The following is a 21295-nucleotide window of genomic DNA, read 5'->3' on the forward strand; positions in this document are numbered from 1 at the left end:
CTACTCTGCATTAGGGCAATGCCCAACATCAGCACATTACAATCATTCCCACAAAGATGCGCACATGGTAATCCTACACTGGAATGGCATCCTGGCTGTGAAGCATCCCTGTGTGTAGGTAGAAAAAGCTAGACGTAACATTGTATTGTCAAGGATCCCACTGTACCATGAACATATATACCTATAAACTATCCACTTGATCATAGTCGCTAAAGAACAGTGACGTAAAAAGAAGAGCAGGGGAAATCTCTCCTGCAGTAAGTCTCTAGGATTGTTCTGTCCTTTTCTTTCGTTTCACAGTTGCCTCACTTTGTCCGTTCAACAAGGTCCAGTTTCACTTCTTTGACCGCATGTGGTGACAAAGTGCAATTGATTATGTGAGGTTAAACTCACTGAGCAAGGGTAGATGTGAGGGTGCTTCTCCCTAATTAAAATCTGCTGGATTGTCTCAGAGAGCCTCTGTTCTTTGGTAAAGACAAACTGCAGAGAAGTCCAGAAGCTGCAGCAGGGCCGAGGAAGCATTCCTTACTCTGCAGCAGCAAAAAGCTGGCTTGGCTCTGCTCCATTGTGGCCCTATTGGCTCCTCAGAGCTTTGGGGTTTGCTAAGTTTAGGTAATGTCTTGCTGTGGTAGACTCTGTCTGGAGAAAGCACTGGTGTGGGCAGCAAATACATTTGTAATATATATCTTGATACCTGTGGTTATAAGGGTAGGAAATCATCTGGGTGTCAGCGTAGAAAACACTGCTGGTATTTTAACACGTACGTTGTACCGAATCCCTGTCCCGCTGTCCCCGTAAACACTATTGTGCTTTTCATCTGCCACATTTGCAGCAGCAGCAGCAGGGAGATTTCCCCTGAAATGGGATTGCTGACCCAGCAGCCGCCCGGACAATGTGACGGCTGCTCCCAGGCAGCACAAAGCCCCCCTTCCAGAAAGCCGTCGCACAAAGCCGAAATCCCGCGCGAGCCCCAACCTGCTGGGCTCGGCACATCCCTCCCGCCAGTGCGGGGCGAGGCGGCCGGGCTGAGCGGCGGTGCTCGGCAGGCTGGAGCGACAACATGCCCTTGCCGAGGCGCCGGTCGTCCTTCCTGGGGCAGCAGCCCCCTTCCTCCACGGCCGAGAGCGCGGGGCCGCCCGGCCGCCGGGTGAGCGTCGGAGGTGGAGTGAGCCTGTCGAGACCCCCCGGCGTCTACGTGGGCACCGTTCCCACCGGCGGCGTGAGCAGCCTGGGCACCCGAGTGTCCCGTAGAGCCCTGGGCATCAGTAGCGTCTTCCTCCAGGGTCTACGCAGCTCCGCCTCAGCCGTGCCCCTGGCCCCGGGCTTGGATAAGGGTAGGGGTCTCACCTACGAAAGCCTGAATGGTTGCTTGGTGGAGTACATCGAGAAGGTGCGAGCTCTCGAGCAGGTCAACCAGGAGCTGGAGGAGCACATCAGAGTCTACCTGGACAAGAAGGCGGCGACCGTGGGCACCTGGGGAGCGCTGCGGGAGAACTGGGAGGCGATTTACCATCAGGTGAGTGCCGGAGCGCTGTTGGCAGCCGGGGGGGACGCGGGGAGTCATGAACAACCCTGAGCGGCGAGGGTTGATGCTGCTGATGAATGTCGCCTGATTTCAAGGCGCGGTGCCATAGACAGAGGGTTTTAAATCTATCTTCATGATAATTAGCATTATCATTTCACAGTGTGTTGTGGAAAATGCCTATTAAGCAGGAGAATTGCCTCAGGCATCCTGCACATGGGAGCGATTGAAATGCACCCCAAGGCGCCATAGTCTGGGCTGATTGGAATGGGTGGGGGGTTTTTCCTTATTTTTTTTTAATGTGTGGTTATTATACTGAGTATCAAAATTATTAAAAGAAAACTGCCAGGACTGAATTAGGTTATCCCTCAACATGATATCATTACAAGCACTTTTTTTTTTTTATTAGCAATTCAGATTTTTTACTTTATTGCCTTGTTTGCTTAATCATATTTTCAAAAGCCCTGTTTATTTAAAAATAATAATTACATGGCTACAGATGAGTGACTCCTTTCCTTCCCTTTGTCATCACCCCACCATCCCTTACTCCCACCTTCTCCATATGGCACAAATGTTTATTGTGCAAAGTGGTCTCTCTGTTGACCTCGTGGACAAGAAATGGTTCCTTTTGCTGACCAGTAAAACCAGTAAGACTTTGCAGACCGATGTCCTGCTTGCAGTGAACACAGAACTCTGTCCGCTGAGGTCTCTCTCGGTGCACCATTCAAGTGCTGGCTCCTCAAGTCCCAGCCGATGGGAGCAGATGGGACTCTGAAGAACTGGAGTCCGGCATCTTGCACACATCTTCCCAGCATCACTTGTGCAGGCGCAGCAAATGCAATCAGTGGGTCTTCAGAAAGCCTGAAAGCCAACTTTAAGTTCCCCAAGGAAATTGTGTGTTTTACCTTGGGTCTGTCCAGTTTTACTCTGCATTATTAGGGCAAGTCTTCCTGCAGGACGCTACAAATGTCATTTGAACGTGGGGGCATAAGATCGTGTCAGAAACACCCAGTTAAGCACTAACTTTTAAAGTTGCTACCTTTTTGTATGGGTAAAACACACAGTTGCTTGCTGAAAAGACTAGCTGCTGAGGTGCTCTGAATCTGGGGCGCTTACAAAAAGCCATCCCCTCAAGACTATTATTTCAGTGAGGCAGATGGGAACTTTGATGAGGAACAGGGAGTTAATGCTTTGCAGCCACCATCCCATGTTTTCCAGACAAGTGTCCCATTTTGCAGCTGTAGACCTCACCAGTAAAACCTACCAGGGCTTACGGTTAAGACCAAAAATGTAGGATGGTCAGTACCTGAGGAAGGACTATTTGATTTTTCTTTATATAAAACCCCAACATTGCAGTGAAGATAAACCTGCTCGTGTAATAATTTTTCATCCAAATTGCCTTCCTTACAACCTTTTTTTATAGTCATCCTTGCACCTCGCCTCTACCTTTCTTTTTTACGAGTAAGTAAGAGCATCTCATGATGAAATATGGCTTGAATATTGGGCTCTTTCTATAGAAAAATCAGAAAAACAAAGCTATATAGCAATAGCTTATTTGTGAGTAACATAGAAAATAAGAGAAAAAGATCAGCATAATCCATATCTATTTAACCATCAAAACACGTTAGAGAACACGTAAAGTTTTCCCAATTACTTCAGAGACATCACTTAGTGGCTTTTGTCTTTCCCAAATAAGATCCAAGCTCTTATGTACAATACTGATTAATAGATTCCTTCACTTTTTTTTCTAAGCATCTAACCAAATCTCAAAGTAGGACCTCATCCAGCCCGAACACCAATTAACTCATTCATCCTGGGGCTAATTGGAAAAATTATGACAGCATCAACATCAAAACTGTCACATTTATTAAAATAATGTGAAAATCAGCTGCTGCAGAAACAGCTGAAACCAAGTCAGAACCCTCCTGCCATGACACGTCCCAGTTAAAAAAGCAAAAGGTGTTCAGGAGCAACGCGTAGCAGAAATGAGATACTTGGCAGATACATTTCTGGATGTAATTTTTGTAAATATATTTAGATTTTCTGTAGATGTCCACATCCATCTTAATTTCTTTAAGAGTGACATGTCCTATTCTCAGCTTCCTGTAAAATCTGAGCTTTTGCTTTGATTCCTGGCCAGCCCCATGCATTCAGCTGGAGGGATGCCTGGCAGCCATAAAAACCCTTTAGTGCCATTCACATGAAGCAGCTGTGAAAGTTTTGGGGTGGAAAGCCACTTTACCAGCCACCTGGTTTAACCCAAGCACTCATAATAGGAACGGTTTTTGAAAAAGAAGCAGCAAAGAAAAATATGCAACTGGGGGGGGGGGGGGAATCTAGACAGGAGCCCCTTCCTCTTGCCGTGCTAGAGAGAAGACAAGGATACGGCCACATAGGACTCTCCTGGCTCCAAAATCAGAAATGTGACAGGCTCATCTCTACAGTAGTGCAGAAGAGGTCTCAGTGGACCCAAGGTCCCATTTCCCTCCCAACCTTTCTGAGATGTGCTCCAGCATCCCAAATTTTGGGTAGTTGTCTTCCCAGCAATAACAACTGCATGCCAGCATATCTCCCAAACACAGAGCTAAAGGAAAAAAAATGTGTCAATGAGTGTCTCAGACGGCATGTGTCCTCAGGGGAAAAACATTTGTGTTTCCTTGCAATTGTCAGAGCTATGGCTGCAGCAGGGGATCACTAGTGGGAGTTGAATGATGGGAAGCCACTATCCAGCTCACAGCATTAATTATCTGCCTGGGCAGCTGGCTTTTAGCGGAGCAGGTGGACACACACTAATTGGGAGGATTTTTGCAGAAAAAAAGAGGGAAATGAGAAATCCTTGCCAAGAGGAATTCATGTGACAGAAATAAAATTTCATGACAGAAATACAAATCCATGACAGAAACACAGATTTTACCCAGTGCATACTCTTCTCCTCCAGGCTTCATCCTGGTCTTCTTGTGGAAAATATTAACTCTACTCAAATGTGTCTCTTCTGCAGAATAGGAGGTTCTTTGCAATGGCAGTTTCTTTCCATGGAACAGGGCAGCACCTGGGAAAAGTGGATGTTTGAAACAATCCCAGGGTGTTTACAAAGCGAAGAGAGTAGCTCAGCTTCCGTGACCGTTCAATTACATCTGTATGGGAGACACAGAGATTTATTTTGTCTATGAGATGGCACGTAGCACAGTTCAGATCACAGGAGTAAACACAAAGGCAGAAGGAATCAATGTTCTGGACCAATTTTATCACTGCTGTGACTGATCATGACATCCTGTGCATGGCTGAGAGCATTTGAAAGACTTCCAGAGCTTTTCCATAGAGCTACTTTTATTTGCACTTGGCCTTACTATAAGCGTTTACTTGGTGTTAATATTAAGCCTGGAGAATGTGCAGGTCTAACAGCCTGAGGAATTGCCACATTTGGACTTGGACCCAATAATTTATTTCCTGTGGGGCCAGGAGAGCCGCTGAGTGTTACTTGTAACACGCCCGAACACAACACAGTGCGTGATCAGTGTCTGTAAATGGGTGAAATAGCACTCTGCTACTCATCTAAGGGTACAACAAACTCCCACAAAATGGCACAAAGCTTGATCAGCTGCTGTACAGAGCATGGCAAGAAATTAGTTTTAATTATGTTCTCTCAGCAACCTCCAACAGCGGAAACTTGGGCTGCCTTCTCATGCAGCTGCAAAGGGGGTGTGAGATTTTCTCCTCATGCTCGGACAACGTTACAGTTTTACAGATCATTTCTTTAGGAGGTATCTCCTGCCTTGAGAACCAGACATTCTTTGATGGAGTCCTGTGTACTTACAAAATATCCAATGTATAAATGAAGTCAAGTTTCCCCAGATGCAGCAGGAGTCAGCAAAGGACCCAACAGTCTTTCAGGCTCTCTCCTGGTATTACCTTTCCCAGGGCAATGCAAGAAATGCTGCTCTTGCTGCCTTTGAGGTTTGTTTCTTCCTTCAGGCTCTGAGAAAGGGTTTGACATGGAAAGCATGACCAAAAGCATTATGAGTTTACTACTTGGCAGTGAGCTGCATGCTTTTAGCCTGATTTTAGCCGTGAATTAAAATGTGTTGAAGGCAATGGTCTGATATCAACTATTTCCTTGTGTGTGTGGAAGGAAAGACTAGAGTGGCATCTTCTGATCTTTCTCCGTGGAGGCATCATTTGCTTTAACTGGAGTGAAGTTAAAAGCCAGAGAAGTTTCCATTACATGAATAATTAAGCCATGAGATTCATTATCACAGGCCACACCTGAGGCCATGAATTTAGCAGCAGTCAAAAAGGATTTAGGCATTTTTAAGAATAGCAAAACTGTAGATAAAGCACAGCTAAGAATTTGAAAGGTGTAGTAAATCTTGCAATGCCAAATTTGGCCAGATCTCTGTTAAAAATCAAAAGTTGCCAGTCAGCAGGGATAAGGAATAAATTCTCCCCTGTGTCTGCATCACATCACATATCTGTATCACATCCGGAGTCTGCACACTTCCTTGAAGGAGCTGGTTTTCCTTGATGCCGATTGTAACCCAGCAAATGGGGCCTGTATGTTGATGCAGATTTTCATGAAATTTTTTCCTAAAAATTAACATTGCATTTTCATGTCCATAAAATCACAGTGAAATCAAAGGAAATTGTTGCTCCTTTGTTGTTAAGATGTTTAACAGCACAAATATTCACTGTTAATTCCAGAGCTGAAAAAAATTGTGATCACAAGGTGTATGTGCATCACAGATCTGAGTGTTGAAAGACAACATGTGACTAAAAGGAGTTATTATTAGTAATAATATTTGCATTTTTTAACACTTCCCATTTTGGCTCTATAAATGCCACATGAGCATCACAGTGACTCCCAGAAGCCCTGTGAGACAGGACAGCATTGCCTTCTGCTTTACAAGCAGAGGAGGCAACATCTGAGTGTTTGCAGCATTGCAAGCCCTCTCATTTCTAATGGACACAAAGAAGGGTGTTTCCTAAACTACTGCTTCATATATTTTAGTACATGTGTCAACAAAGTGGCTATAAATCTGTCTCACTAATGCTGCATACTTGCATCCAGCTGTTGATTATTATGACAATTTAATCAAACAAAAGAGCCACTAGATGGAAGTCTTACATCTCTTCTTCTGGAGCCTAGGAAAGGGCTTTCACAGCTCATGCAAATCAGGGAGAATTTTTCAGGAAACCTGGTTTCTACATAGAAACTACTGTGTCATTATTTATCCTTCAACTTCACTGTCGGATTTAAAGGGTACAGGTGATTTCCAGGATGGCTGAAAGGCTGATGCCTGCTGGCTCCCACTGCAACACTAATTCCTGAAGACTTCCAAGCATTAGTTTGGGGGTTTTTTAATACCGTTTCTACTTACATGGTAGAATTCAGGGTCTTGTGCAGTTTTGGAAATCCCTGGACTTTCTCACTAAGTATTTGGCATGAGCTACTGGTCTATGAAGAGGAGAATCAGGGTATCGACCATCATCAAAATATGCATCAAGAATATGGTACCAGGGTTCTGGTAAAGACATCCACTGTGGGGCAGGTAAGAAATCACCTCAAATGCCTCCATAAACCCACCAAATCACTACTGGAAAGCACTTTTAAAAACCAGTCTGTCTCCATATAGAGGCAGAAATCCAGGCAGCAGCAATTCACCAGCTATCCCCTGCTTCTGCTTTCGTTGCAGTCCCAGAGATATTTTACACTGGATTCAGACTCTAAACTTAGCCATTAACGTGCCTCTGAGTGGCACTTTGCAGCTCACAGGATTTAATATTACTTTTGCTCACAGGATGTTCCCAATTCCCTCAAAGACATTCATTTTCATCAGACTTTAGGTCAGATGTTGAAACCGCATGGGATCCCTGCCGGAGGCAAATGGGTTTGTTTCAACAGCGTAAGGCAAATCACAAGGCAGCATTTCTGCTCCTTGATTTGAGTCAGGAAGAAAAATGAAAGCTTCTGTGAAGATCCACATATGTATGAGTTGGCAGGAAGACAAAATTACTTCTGTAGGAAAAAAGAAAAGGAAAAAAAAAAGAAGAAAAATAACCAAAATTTTAGAGCTTGTATCAAAGAAGTGCCTCTACCTCTGTGCTGCTGCCATGTAAAAACTAAATACTAAATGTTGTTTCTCCATCTTTCAGGAGAAACTCAGGTGTCCTGGTACAAGGGAACCTGAGGACAGCAGAGTAGTATGTCCCCAGAGTCTCAGCCCTGCTCAGCTGCTCTGAAATGCCACAGGTAGACAACCCAGGGTTTGGGGAGTTAGGCTAGTGCTGGTAATGTGGGGTTGCACAAAGTCAGGGAGAAGGAAATAAGGGATTGAACAACGAAGAAGTGACAGTTCCACGTGCAAGTGAGCATATAAAAGTCTTCTGTACTCATGGGCTGCACAGCAGGGCTGGCTGGATAGTTGAAGGAACAGGTTATATTCCTCCACATGTCTCCTTATCAGGTGCCTTCATGTATTTCATATTTGTTTGTCCAAACATCTGTAAGACATTTGGAGCAGTAAGCCACTCTTCATAATGGTAAATGTTAACTACCACCTAGAAATGCTTCAGCCTTGCATGCCCACCTCTACCCCATCACCAACAGCCAGACAAAGAGCAGGTAGGAACATACTAAGGCAACAATCCCACTAGTGGTACTTCAGATAACTTGTCTGGATGCAGCATTGAGGTTTCCCCATTGCATGGTCTGTTTCACCTTGGAGGAGCAGAATGCTTTGGGTGGTTCACAATCTTATTTAGTTGCAGACTTAGTTATTTGAAGAAAGATTTTTCTGCTTCAAGAACTCTCCTTGCCAGCTTAAAAATCTGCGCTTGTTCTTGGGATGATTTAGTTTCAACTGCAAATTTTCATGGGTGTCTCCTGAAAAAGGCCAAAGAAACGTTCAGTACTGAATTCAGCATGTCTTTGGTCACCTCCATAGCTCAGTGCACGTGTGACTCCAGGGCAGGCAGTGGTCCTTTTTACTTTTTTATCATTTTATGTAGCCTTCTTGAATCCCAACAAGCTGCTAAGTCACAAGTCTTTCAGGTTTGCTTACCCCTTCAGTGCCTCTTGGACATTAGAGATACACCCCAGAGCCGTAGCAATGATACCACAATCTTATTTGACCAATCTTTTCAATCAGTGTAATAATCTTTGAAGACTGCCTGCTTCTCAGGTCTCATATCTATCGCAAGAGCCTACAGGATCCCATCAGAGAAGAAAAACGACGCTCTGGGAGCTGAGGAGGGCTCGCAGGCGGCATGAGCAACAAGTATTCCGTGGCTCACTGAAGAGGACGACCCTGAAGAGGACTGCTGATATGGGAAGTAGAATAGGAACTGCATAAGTCTACTTAATCTGTATCTAGAAAGTATAAATGGGACTTAAATGATGAACCTACCTTGCGCACAGCAATGAATTTTGCCCCTTGCAAACTGGTGATGATCAGAATAAATGTGTTTCTACAAGAAGATGCTTAGGAGGAATGAACAGTTTGATGACAAATTACAGCCTATTGCAAAGAATTTATATGTACAAAACTAATTGACTAAATTATCTGGAATGAGCCACTTGAACAGCCCTAGGATAAAGGATTATTTTCAGAATCAAAGCTGTACATCTGCTTAAGATACATGAACAATGCACGTAGTGCATGTGCTGAAGCTCTTCATTGCTTGAGCTCTGTTGTCTCTTTCTTCTAGGTGGGTGAAGCAGTCCTTGAAAATGCCCGTCTTATGCTGCACACCGAGAATATTCAAGCCTGTGCTGAAGATTTTAAAGACAGGTAGTCCTGTGGTGGCACCTAGCTGGCCACTTTCTTTGAAACTTTGCCTTGGCAAATGCTTACTTCTTACGGGAGTAATGCTTAGTTTGTAGAATGGGTTTGTTTTTTAAGTTGTATATTCAACCCCATGATTTGGGAGGGGTTTTGCAACAGCAAAATTATTGTAATGCTAGCTTTATTTTTGAAGATTTTGAAGGTTCATAGTAACAAAAATGTGCACAAACAATATTACTTAAGCTGTTCTTTGATACGCAGGTATTGGTCTCTCACTGAGAAGTCAGTATTCATTTAATATTGGGTTGACATTTTATAAAGGCAGACTTCCATGTGCTTAGTTGTAATTTTCAGGAGCACACAAGTGGTTTTGGAAGCAACAATCATTCTGCTACAGCAGCTGAAAAGCAAAAGCTGAACTACCACAAACATCAGTGTGGAAATGTTAGATAAGAAAACAGAAACAGGCTGCACTGACTTTCCTTGTTTTTAGTGAGAAAAATAAGTAGTAAAAGAAGATTTGAAATACTGACAAACTACTTTTTTAATGTCTTTCTGTTTGAAAGGCCTAATATTCATGTACATGAGTGCATGAAACTCCTTTCATTTTACTCGGGAGACAAGATCCTTCTAGCTTTTACTCATAATGGACTCGTTCATTTACATACAGCTTATTGCAAGATCTGACACAAAAATTGTATTTCAAATGATTTGATTTTTATTTCCTATGATTTTGATCATCCCTTAAACTTCTGTTTCTCTCTGTGGTATTGTTTTATTTAATCATATTAAAAATGTGTTTATCATTCTTAGGTTTGCCTTTTATTTCAGAAAGGTGCAACTCTGAGATACTCACTTTATGACTTTATGTCCAGCAAATGCTTTTTAAAAATGTCAGCTGACTTGGGCAAGCAGTCTACATAAAAAAACCAATGTCAAATCAATCCACTGCATAAGTAAAAGCTCCTGATTCTCACTGGGATCAGTGCCACTTTCCCGAGCTGTTGAACTCCCAGCAATGAAGGTAGCTCTCAAGGGGCAAAATGTTTATGAAGCTGTTTCCCATCAGCTGCCAGCCCTCCTGTCTAACCTTCCTGGCCACCAGATCCCCAGGTTGGATGGGTTTGGCACAAAAGGTTCACACCCAAGGAGATTCACAATGCAATGCGTATTTTTAATGGAAAGCTAAACCAAAAGGTTACAAACAAGACCAACACAGGAAGCCATGCTGTGGAATAGCAACTGCCTGCCAAAATTTCGCTTCCATTACAACCATGGTTTGGAAATGAGCCATTTGTTCTAACAGCAATTCTAGTTGACAAACCAATCACTGAAATTTCCTGTTTATTTTGATACTACTGGGATTTGGTCTGAAGGATGGACCAGGACCCTGGAACAAAGACCAGACTTCCATCACCGTGTCCATTAGTAAAAGTAATGCTTGATGTGCGTGTGTTTTCTTTAAGCATTTCTCTGAAAAATTTTTATGTAGACAAATGAGTAGTTATTCTCATTTTACAGTCAAGCAAACTGAGAAAAAGCCACCCACAGTCATACTGTATGTAAATACCAGATATAGCAAGAGACCACGTGCCTCTCTGTGCTTATTCTGGAACCCGACCAGGCTGATAACCACCGTAGTGCAGACTGCTAACTTGGCCTGTTTTCTTACACTCTGATTTAATGACAGGGTACTTCAGGCAGTTAAATTAAAGTATAGAGAGACAAGGTGAGAGGAAAGTATATTGTCTGTGTTTCTGTGCCTCTGTCTGGGACACACGAGCTAATTAGCACAAACGGTGTCATTCAAAAAGAAAAAAAGGCAGGTTTTTTTTGCTGAGCTGTGCTTTGTTAAGGTTTGGCTTTTTTTTCTCTGCAGGTATGAAAATGAGCAGCCATTCAGAAAGGCAGTGGAAGATGAAATTAATTCCCTATATAAAGTGATTGATGATGCCAATTTAACTAAAATGGACCTGGAGAGTCAGATAGAGAGCATGAAGGAAGAACTAACTTTGCTGTCAAAGACTCATGAAGAAGTAAGTCCAGACTTGGGACACTGCAAAGCCAGTGTATGCCTGTTTCATCTGGTTGGTATCATACATCTAGTGCAAAGCAAACATTAAACACTCTGCCTGCCATGCCTGGGTGGGGGGATTTTCCTGAAACCTACTCTTATTTCTTTCCTCCCTGTTAACTTACAGCACTAACCCCTGAGGCATGATCAAATTACTTACATTTAAGTTTTAACTCTTTCTCGTTTGATAAATACTACATGGAAATGACGTCATCACTTCATTTCATGTCAGACACCACATGATGGTCTTGGGGTTGCACAGTCACATATGGGGACATCTCAACACCGAGATCCGATGTAAGGAGAAAATGCGTGTGCTCTGGTCCTGTTGCACTAATGTTGAGCATTAACTAGGTTCTTCTGAAAATACCCTGCTTGGCTTAGCAAGTTGATCAGTTCCCAAGCTGAGTCTCTCCTGAGCAGCACAACACTGAAGCAAGTCGCAGGGACAGTGGCACAAAGGAGGGGTTTAGGTCACTTCAAAGAATCACCATCAAAGGTGTTAGCGAAAGCAGGTTTAATGAGTTGTGAAAGCACAACTTAAGTTTGGTGGCAAGGTTCACCCTATTCATCCCACATAGATGAAGCTCACAAAGGAAAATCGGATTAGAATCAATCTAGGATGGTTTACATAGAGACTGGGGATGCAAAGGGTAAAAGAGCTAAAGGGTAAGGGCTCAAAAGGGTTAGGGGAGGCCCTCCCATTGAGTCACGAGGTTCAGAGCAGACTCCCTTGCTTTCTAAAGTCCTCATGGAGACTAGGTGCAGCCGAGTCCAAACTTAACCTCAGACTTGGTCAACAGTTTATAGTTCAAGGGTTTGTCAGCACCTGATCATTGACTAATTTAACATTTACAAAATGATCCAATAGGATTTCCTATTCAATATGTATACTATACTTTGCTATAGGATATTTAAATCAATTCATACACACATACACAGACAAAGAATATGTAAAAAGTACCTGTTAAAAATTTCATCTCAAGTTCAGTGAAATACTCATTCGGATGCTTTTGCATCTCTCAGCAGGTGAGGGTTGAGCCTTGAGGAGTAGCAAGGGTATCAGCCTGGGCCCCATGATGGCAATGGTCCTCTGAGTATTGCAAACGTGGGAGCTCCCGAGCTCTGAGAGGCCCCACTTGGAAGGAGATTGCTGCTCACAGCCCACTGCAGTCCAGAAGAGCTCAAAGGGCCTCATTCAGAACCACTGTTTATAGGGTGAGAAGATGATTGGCTCTAGTCATCTGTCAATCTCCATCCTGGTCGTCATCCAAGATGATAATTATTGGAATTTTCCTCAGAAGTCTGGTAGCAATAATATTGTTCCACTTGGATTATGATTCAGGCAAATAATATTCCAAGGCTAACTGAGCATAACTGACTATTTGTTGTCCCTTTCCTTGATTAGGCGAGAGAAGTTTGTTAGGCAACAGGGAACAGACAGTGTTTCTGATAAGCTCAAGGGGAGCTTAACAGCCCAAGAGCCACTGATTGATCAAAGTTGAGGCCTAATGAGAATTCCTGAGATCATAGAGCAGCCCAAGGGGGTGAGAGGAATGCACCACTATAGAGAGGCAGCAAGGCAAAAATTTGAAAAAGAAGCCCTCCAGTGCACTAAATCATTAATGTAGAGACACCTTCTGGGACAAAATTTAATTACTCTCTCTGTTTGCGGCACCAAAAGAGCTCTTCCTCAAGCTTCTCTGAAGATACCATTCAATTGTCCAGTTCACTTTGTTTTATGTCTGTTATTTTTGTTCAAGGATGTGAAGGTATTATACAAACAGCTTGCTGGATCTCAGCTCGAAGAACTTGATGTTCCCATGGGAAGTGGCCTGGATGACATTCTGGAAAAAATCAGAATCCACTGGGAGAGAGACATTGAAAAGAATCGTGCTGAGACAGGTGCCCTTCTCCGTACCAAGGTCAGCACTCCGTAACCCTCTCCAGCATCACAGGATTTGAAGCAAACACAAAATCTTTCTAATACTCTGCAGTATCTTTGAGGTTTGGGTGTTTGGGTTTTTTCTTATTACAAAAAAGACATTAGAAATCTAAAAGATTTTGGTCCAAGTCCATGAGAAAATACACTCATAAACATCAGGGGCTTTTGTGGGATTCACCGAGTTAAGCAGTGGTGGAAGTGGCCCTGTTCATATTGCAGGTGCCTGTGGGAGCCTTTTAAGGGCTCTGAAGTGTTGGCTAAGAAAAAAAACTTAATCGGTTGATACCTTCTTTGTAGGATATGTCACAGTCATTACCCTTCTTACTAGGACTGTTCCTCCACTGAATAATTTACAAGTGTCTGTAAATCAAGAGAGGCAAAACACATTGCTCTACACTACAGACTCCTTATGGGTTTCTCCTTGATATTGTTTCCTTTGGCAGCAGTGGGAAAACTAGATATTAACTTAGAAATGAAAAGGGATGATGATAATAGCCATTCCCTTTAAAAGTTCTCTCTCCTGAGGCTGAGTCTGAAATATCCTTTTAATGCAGCTTTTTCTGTCATGAAGTGTCACTCATTTTCCAAAGTACTTGGCTGAAGTCAGTATTTTTGCAGAACTGAAACATTAAGTTCAGTGGATGATCTTATATGATAGAAGCCATCTCATTCTGAGTTGGCTCTTACAGCAGAGCACGAAAGAGCTAATCATAACTACAGCAGTGCTATAGAAATACTTAGCAAGAATATTTCCCCCCTGTTCCAAGGTAAAGAGCTGCCATGAGAGGCATAGAGGCTATTGAAATAGCAAGAAAAAAAAGAACAAAACCAAGAAATATGTTTGCAGAGATATATGCGAGCTCTGAGTTCATTTTCAAAATAAAGAAGAAAAATCTGTTCCTGACCCACTGACAGGTTTCAGCAAAATGAGCATCACTCTGATGGCACCAAATTCTTCAGTGTTCTCACTTCCCTGTCCTGTTTGTTTCGCCTCCTTCTCCTTCTGTGCAAACACACCCTTACAACTTCTTCTTTCATGCCTTCAATATCTGATCTTTCAGCTGCTCAGAGATACCATTTGGGGAGAAAATTGCCAGCTCATAGTGGACTTCTCTATCCTGTCTTTGGTACCCAACTCATCCCTACTTGGCCATCTCACTCTAAGCTCTTACTAGTTTCAGTTGTTCCTGGTTTTGTTTGTTTTTTTTAGTGAGAGGAAGAAGCGGAATATCACAGGTTTCTGGAAAGATCTGTTCTTGTTTTGCACAGGTTCTGGTATGACATTGTAGGGGCTTTTGACCCCAAATATAACTCCCATTAAATCCAGATGATGCAGTTTTGTATCTCATACAGATACAGATCTATTCAGATTGTTACTATTTGTACAGATAACAAGAGTTTAGCTTTTATCAACTAAGTTTCTGGACTAATGTCATCTTTTGTGGCTAAGTTGTACCATTTGGTTATCCACACTCTGAAAAATTTGCCCTTACTCTTTTGTAATATCAGAAGAGGGAAAGCAGTTCCCTCCACTTCTTTGCTCTTCATTACCATTTTTTTCAATATGTGTCTATGAGGGTTTCCTTGGTCCCTAATATTTTAATTTCTATCTTCTGCACCTACTCCCTGGTGTAGCTGTGACCAGGTCACAAGGTGTTTCAAATGATACCCTAATACTGACATGAGGGCAGTATTTTTGTTATTTTCTGACTTGTTTCCTTGCCTTATTTGCTTTGTCTTGTGACTAGACTTGCAGTCTTGGCTAGATTTTTCAAGGGTATTCGGGCACCAAAACACATCAATTTAAATTCATACTGAACAGGTTTTCACATTGGACTTGATGAGTTAGTAACCTCAAAACTCCAGTCTGTTGGTTTCACCTGTGCACTTTTTTGTCCACAACGCTCAAAACTTTTCCCTGAATTGACACAAGTGATTTAAACCCTTGTAAGACATGCATGCTATTTAATATTTTTCCCTGGAAAATGCTTTACTTAACGATACACTATTCCTTCATGTAGTCTGATTCCACACGTCCACTATTGCTCATTGCTAATCGGTATTGTTTTCTGCCATCCATAAATCCTTCTACTTCATGATTGATTCCCAAGGCAGTAAACCTTGACGCATCAAGCTGTTAAGGTTCTGTCTTAATGGAAGTAGACCTTAATCCTCCTCTTCACGTGCTGTCTCTTGACCAGCTGTTGATCCCTGGAAATGTTCTGCCCTGAGCACATGATTACACAGCTTTTTCTGTTGTCTCTTACACTAGATCTCATAAAAGGTTTTGAAAAATCTTGTGAATTATGTCAGTTGTTTCTCCTTTCTTTGCTACTTTGCTAAAATGTTCCCAGAACTCTCAAGAGCTTATCAAAGTAACTTTACTTCTTTAGATATCATGCTGATCAGACCCTGCATGTTGGTTTTCTATCCCTAATCATCCTAATCATTATCTTGACTCCATGAAAAACAGACTAATGAGGGATTCTGCGCTCATACACAAAGCCTGGCTCAGAACTTTACAGATGTGCTTGAAATCCACAGATTCCTAGGAAACTCAAGCAGCAACATGATAAAAATTTAGGATGAAGATTTCATCCTCTCCCTCCATTAATCCAGTTGTTTGTGGTCACCACAATTAGGTATAGCCTTTCCCTTATGGAGCATGTCAGGAATAGGAAGAGTCCCCAGAAAATACGAATTACCTAGTGGAGAGGGCACAAAGGTTACTTCTGCACTTCTCTACAGAAGGAACCCCAAAGCTGAGGTCAAGTGCCCAGCAGCACCACCACATGGACTCTTGGGGCTGGTAATCCTGTAAGAAGAGTGGGGAAACCCTGTGTGTCCCAAAAGCTTTAGAGTGCATTCAGTGTGTGCTTACTTGCTGTGTCATCCTTGGTATTTAGAGCCTGATGTGGCCACCTCCATCTACTCCATCTGCCTGTTCTATCATTCACACCACTAATGTCAGGTAGCTGTGAGAGCTTAGGATAAGTCCTGGAGGTGTTCCAGTGTCACCTGTCGTAAAGACAAGCTGGATTTATAGGTAGCATTTGGACCACCAGCAAGAGTAATGTGAGAAAGACGCCAGGCTTCAGGTAATTTGTGTAGGCTATAAATATAGATGCAAAGGCACCTTCCCTTCCCCGTGTATCTTGTTAAAAAGAGGCATTTGTAGTCCTCATACCATAATAACTTGCAGACTACACTCTCAACACAATTTAGGAGACACAATTTACTCCAGAGTGGCAGGTCCATGATCACTCGGCTGGGTTCACTAGCACTAGTGAGGTGGAATTATGTCTTTCTGAAGCACAAGTCCCTACAGAGTATTTCTAGAAAATACTCTCTATAATTTGCTGGAAAGGACAGGTTTGGTGTTTGAAATGAAATTCAGCCCTACACAACACAGGTTCCTAAATCCAAAGTTCTGTTTGAGACTTAGCTGGTACTTAAATTACCTTTTGCAACTGAGACTATTTCATTCATGATGTCCAAGGTGTGGGGTTCAAATGATGGTACAAAGAGAATTACAAAAATTATTTCTGGTGCATCGTCCTAGATTTTTAAAAATTTGATCTTACTTTTAAAATAAAAGAATGAATAATCAGAAAAGAAGAACAAGGTCAAGATGAATTTTTAGAGTGGAATGGAAATATTTTGCATAGTTTAATTTTAGCATCAACCACAAGAAATGTAGGTATTTGCTAGAAAGCCCAGAGCGCTGGATTGAAAAGCCTTGATCTCAGCCCTTATTAAAAAGTATAGACATTTTATTTTTACTAAGGTACTTTTTCCTTTGCCTATTTTCAAGGTGCCTGAACCAAACGCATATAAAACCCCAAAGCCACGAGAGTATGAAATTGCATAATGACTTAATTCAATTAACAGAAATTATTTTTCTGACCTCTGTGATATGACTTGCTGACTCATAGAATCTTATGTGAAAAATCGAGGTTTGAATCCTTCTGGAAACCAACAGACTAAGTGAAAACACTTAATTTAAAAAAAAAAATATTATAGTATAGCTACAAAATCAACAATTACAGCAACATTTTCTTTTTATAGGTAATTTTAAATGTACTAGTATGAATTCTGAACAGCTGTTGTTGACATGGATAAAATATATATGCTGTAAAATGCATAAGCCATTTTACAGTAAATGCATAGAAAATAGGATAATTTTGACAGTAGGAAGTATCCAGAATTGTTTAACCGAGGGATTTAATATACAGTAATCAACCTTAAGGTCAGAATTGCCACAAACTGTGAAAGCATTAACTGTCAGTTTGGTATGTAAGGAAGCTAGAACATAATTTGAGTGGGCTGTGATGACAGTCACCGTCTTTTACTGGCAGGCGGCTGAAACGACGGCTGCCGTGCGAACCCAGGAGGAAGAGCTGGTGGAGGGCCTCAGAACCGAGTTCCATGAAACCGCCTGCAAAATACAGAGCTTGCAAGCAGAAACCGAATCTTTGAGAACCTTGGTAAGTAGTGTTGGGCTTTCAGTGGGTATATTCTGTGAGATTTCAACACGCCTTCTGAGGAGAACATTCCCATCTTGGGATGCAGAGTTAAGACTGAGTCCCATTTTCCAGCGGATACTGCTTCCAGAGATGCCAGACATTTCTGGGCTCTTCTTGATTGACACAGTGCACTGAGCGTCCCACATTTGACAACCAGGCTCCAAATTTCAATCCTCAGTGTCTTCACACTGAATAATAATTTCACTGAGATTGCTGGGTGGGTAGTACTTGACAATGTGAGGAATATCTGCACCTTGTAAAAGTAGTTCAGCTTTTATAATGATAATATCTAATATCAAAGTATCTAAAGAGAGGAATTCTCAAAACATTACATCTCCACTTAAACACAGTCAATAGAGATATTGGCCAAACCTGAATAAAAATCACTGTGAAGCATATGAAAACTGACTGATTTATCTTCTGCTGTCCTGCCCTTACAGAAGAGGGGTCTGGAGAACTCTTTATATGATGCCAAGCACTGGCATGACATCGAACTGCAGAACCTAGGCTCTGTCATTTCCAAGCTGGAGGCAGAGATGGGAGAAATCAAAGTAGAAACGGAGCAGCAGCAGCGGGACCGTGAAAATCTGCTGACCAGCAAACAACAGCTGGAGAAGGACATTGCTGCATATCACTGCCTTCTGGATGGAGAGCAAAGCAGGTACTTTTCCTTAAAAGCAAGTGTGCCACAGGGATGGAGAACATGTGCTCCCTGGGAAGGGGTTGTGTGGCTGCTGGAAGCAGGAGTACTATAATGGTTCTCTTATTCATAAGACTGAGCAGTAGATGGTGAGGTTTGGAGAAGCTGCAAAAAGGAAAGAATCCCATCAAACAGAGATTCCTAATGTGTTGGAGAAGGATGATTTCCAGCACTAACATGAAGGGACATAGTTTGGGAACATGCCGTGAGTTTCACTTCTCTGATGATTTAAGGTGTGATAGTAAAAAGCTACTACAGTATCTTACAACATTAGTTGCTGCTAAGGAAATGTGTTGGTTGCCTCGGGTACATTATGCCATCCCTCCTCTTCCTTCTACACAGTCCAAATATTAAAGCAGTGGTCCTGGGGAAGCTCCCTTTCTAAGCACATAAGTTCTCCCTAAAGTCCAAGGGTGGAATTTGGATTACTGACTGTACCTTTTGTAAAGAATTTTAGTTGAGGCTCTTAACATTTGTCCTCTAGGAATAACCTCTACAGTGTCAAGTACAGCAAACACCTTTACAGTGATTGGGTTGGGTTGCTTAGTTGGGCTTTGCTAAGATCCGTAATCACCATTAGTCATGGAACCTCTGAGAATCTGATCCACAGATTTTGACTTGCTCTTTTTCTCAGGCCAAGGAGAATTTTTAAAATAATCTGATCCTGCTGAAGCTGATGAGATTTCTTATTTGTAGTAGTGACCAATTTTTATTTTTCCACTTTTTCTACTTCCAGCTGATTATGAAACTCCCAGCCCAGAGAAGACCATTGCCATTAAAGCAAAAGAAGATGTCACTGCCAGTTATGTTCGTGGAAGCTAAAAACCCATCAAAGCAGCCTGCTTTATTCAGTTTGATTCAACAATCAAAGTAGGTTGTAGCTTGAACAACTTTATTAGACCCTCCTCATGTAATTGCTTTGCTTACAGATTTCAATTTACTCACGTTGTTAAAATTATAATAAAAATAAAGAATATCAGGGTTTTGTTTGGCTTTTTCTTTCTTTCCCGTATTTTTCATGATAGCTGAAGGGGGTTAGATTAAGAACATCAGCCCTCCACTTCCTAGCAACTAAACTCTTCCTTTTTGTAGTACAAATGTGTTAAGACTGAACTACCCCTCCACTGTGCACACAGCACCCACATGGAAATGGCTAGTGCTCTGTTGCATCACAAGACCATCAGCTCAGCAGTGTGAAATCTAATTCAAACAACACTGAAGCAGTCAAGTGCACTGTTAACTCGATGCAATTAATTTTGCAATAAGTAAACCAGCAGTCATTAATGCAAACATGCCAGCAGTACTTTATAAACACATTTTTAACTCTAGACTAAACTTCTGGAAAAGCTGAAGGCGCAGGACAGCAACAGCAGTTCTGTCTGCAATCCAGGTTGCATCCTTTTACTAAATACTGAGTCTTAAGCCAGGGTGTCAGTTTGTGCAAATGGGATACTTTTTGATATATTGATATATTTTGATATTTGGTTTTGTATGCTTGGTTCTTTCTTGATATCAACATCTCTCCAAGGCAGGTTGGCCAAACTTCTTCTGAGCAGATACCCACATAGCATCGACATGATGGGTGACCCTAGGTAGTTTCCCTTATTTTGATGGTATCATGATGAAAAATATTTGCCATCTTTCACTTCTGACTTTCTTTTACATTTTAAACATTGATAACCTCATTGTATTGCACGTGCCATACACATAAAATGCCAAGATGGATCCTGCATTTTCAGAGAAACATAATGAACTTTTGCCTCTATCACACAAAATTTTAGAAGATGGCTGGCTTTCCTTCACAAGTCTCCACATAGGAATGAAGTTAACCATACATGCGTTCGTTGGATTAAGACTTTACAGTGGGTGACAACACAATTCAGACTGACAACACAAAGCAGACTGAAAGACTATTGAGAAATGGCACACAGCATATGATAAAATCAAACACCCTCGAAACCCACTAAACTCAATCCACCAGTAAATTACAGGAATAGGCACACAAGTGTTGTCATGCCTTTCCTTGCACATTCCCCCCCACCATGAAAAATCCTTTCTGATACAGTTACTTGACAAACAATCCCTCATTCAATCTTTGCAAAAAGTCCATCTGGCATGTACTACCTGCAAGATTTTGATCAAAAAATTACTAGATTAAAAGATTACCCAGCAATGACCAAAAAAAAGAAAGGCAGATGATGGCAGATTTCCTCTTTTTTTTTTTTTTTTTTTCCACAGAATGTAGGCTCCTCAGAGCAGCAATATTACTTTCTCACACATCAGTGCAGACAACTTACTAAACTGGGCTCTATCAGGAATAGTGATGATGAGAGAAAATATAAACACACAGTGGTACAAGAAATGAGATAGCACAGACGCTCGAGTTGTGGCTAACTGGATGGTGTCTAGGAATGGTCACTTTTTGGCATTAACAAAACATAAGCTCCCCCTCATTCTTGACACAGAAGAGAGAGCAATATCCCTGTGATTTGAAAATGAAGAGGGACTTTACAAAGCATAAAAGCATACAATCTGGATTCAGATGTCTTTGCTATCTTCTAGTGATGCTTCAGGCATGAAAAGCAACTGCTGGCTATCGCACTGTGAAACTGTTCTTTATAAATACCGTTGATGGAGAGAAACCTGATGAAATTCTGAGTCTACAACTATACTGTCATGTGAAACAAAGATATTTTTTTTAGATTTCTTATATGCCATGATCCAGCTTATTTCATAAACATTACATT

At 41.9% G+C, this 21295-nt stretch overlaps 1 protein-coding gene across 1 annotated transcript; it reads left to right on the top strand.

Moving 5' to 3' along the window:
- The first annotated feature begins 960 nt into the window (after positions 1-960).
- Positions 961-19535, top strand: BFSP2 (beaded filament structural protein 2). Its single transcript, XM_027748574.2, has 7 exons — positions 961-1516; positions 9227-9309; positions 11183-11339; positions 13141-13302; positions 17681-17809; positions 18289-18509; positions 19285-19535. The coding sequence occupies exons 1-7, from the start codon at positions 1061-1063 to the stop codon at positions 19286-19288; spliced, it is 1212 nt and encodes a 403-aa protein (XP_027604375.1). The 5' UTR covers positions 961-1060; the 3' UTR covers positions 19289-19535.
- The last annotated feature ends 1760 nt before the right edge of the window (positions 19536-21295 follow it).

Source organism: Pipra filicauda, unplaced genomic scaffold (assembly GCF_003945595.2).
Source record: "Pipra filicauda isolate LSUMZ 115617 unplaced genomic scaffold, ASM394559v2 scaffold231_size1239837_pilon, whole genome shotgun sequence".
Classification (NCBI taxonomy): Eukaryota; Metazoa; Chordata; class Aves; order Passeriformes; family Pipridae; genus Pipra; species Pipra filicauda.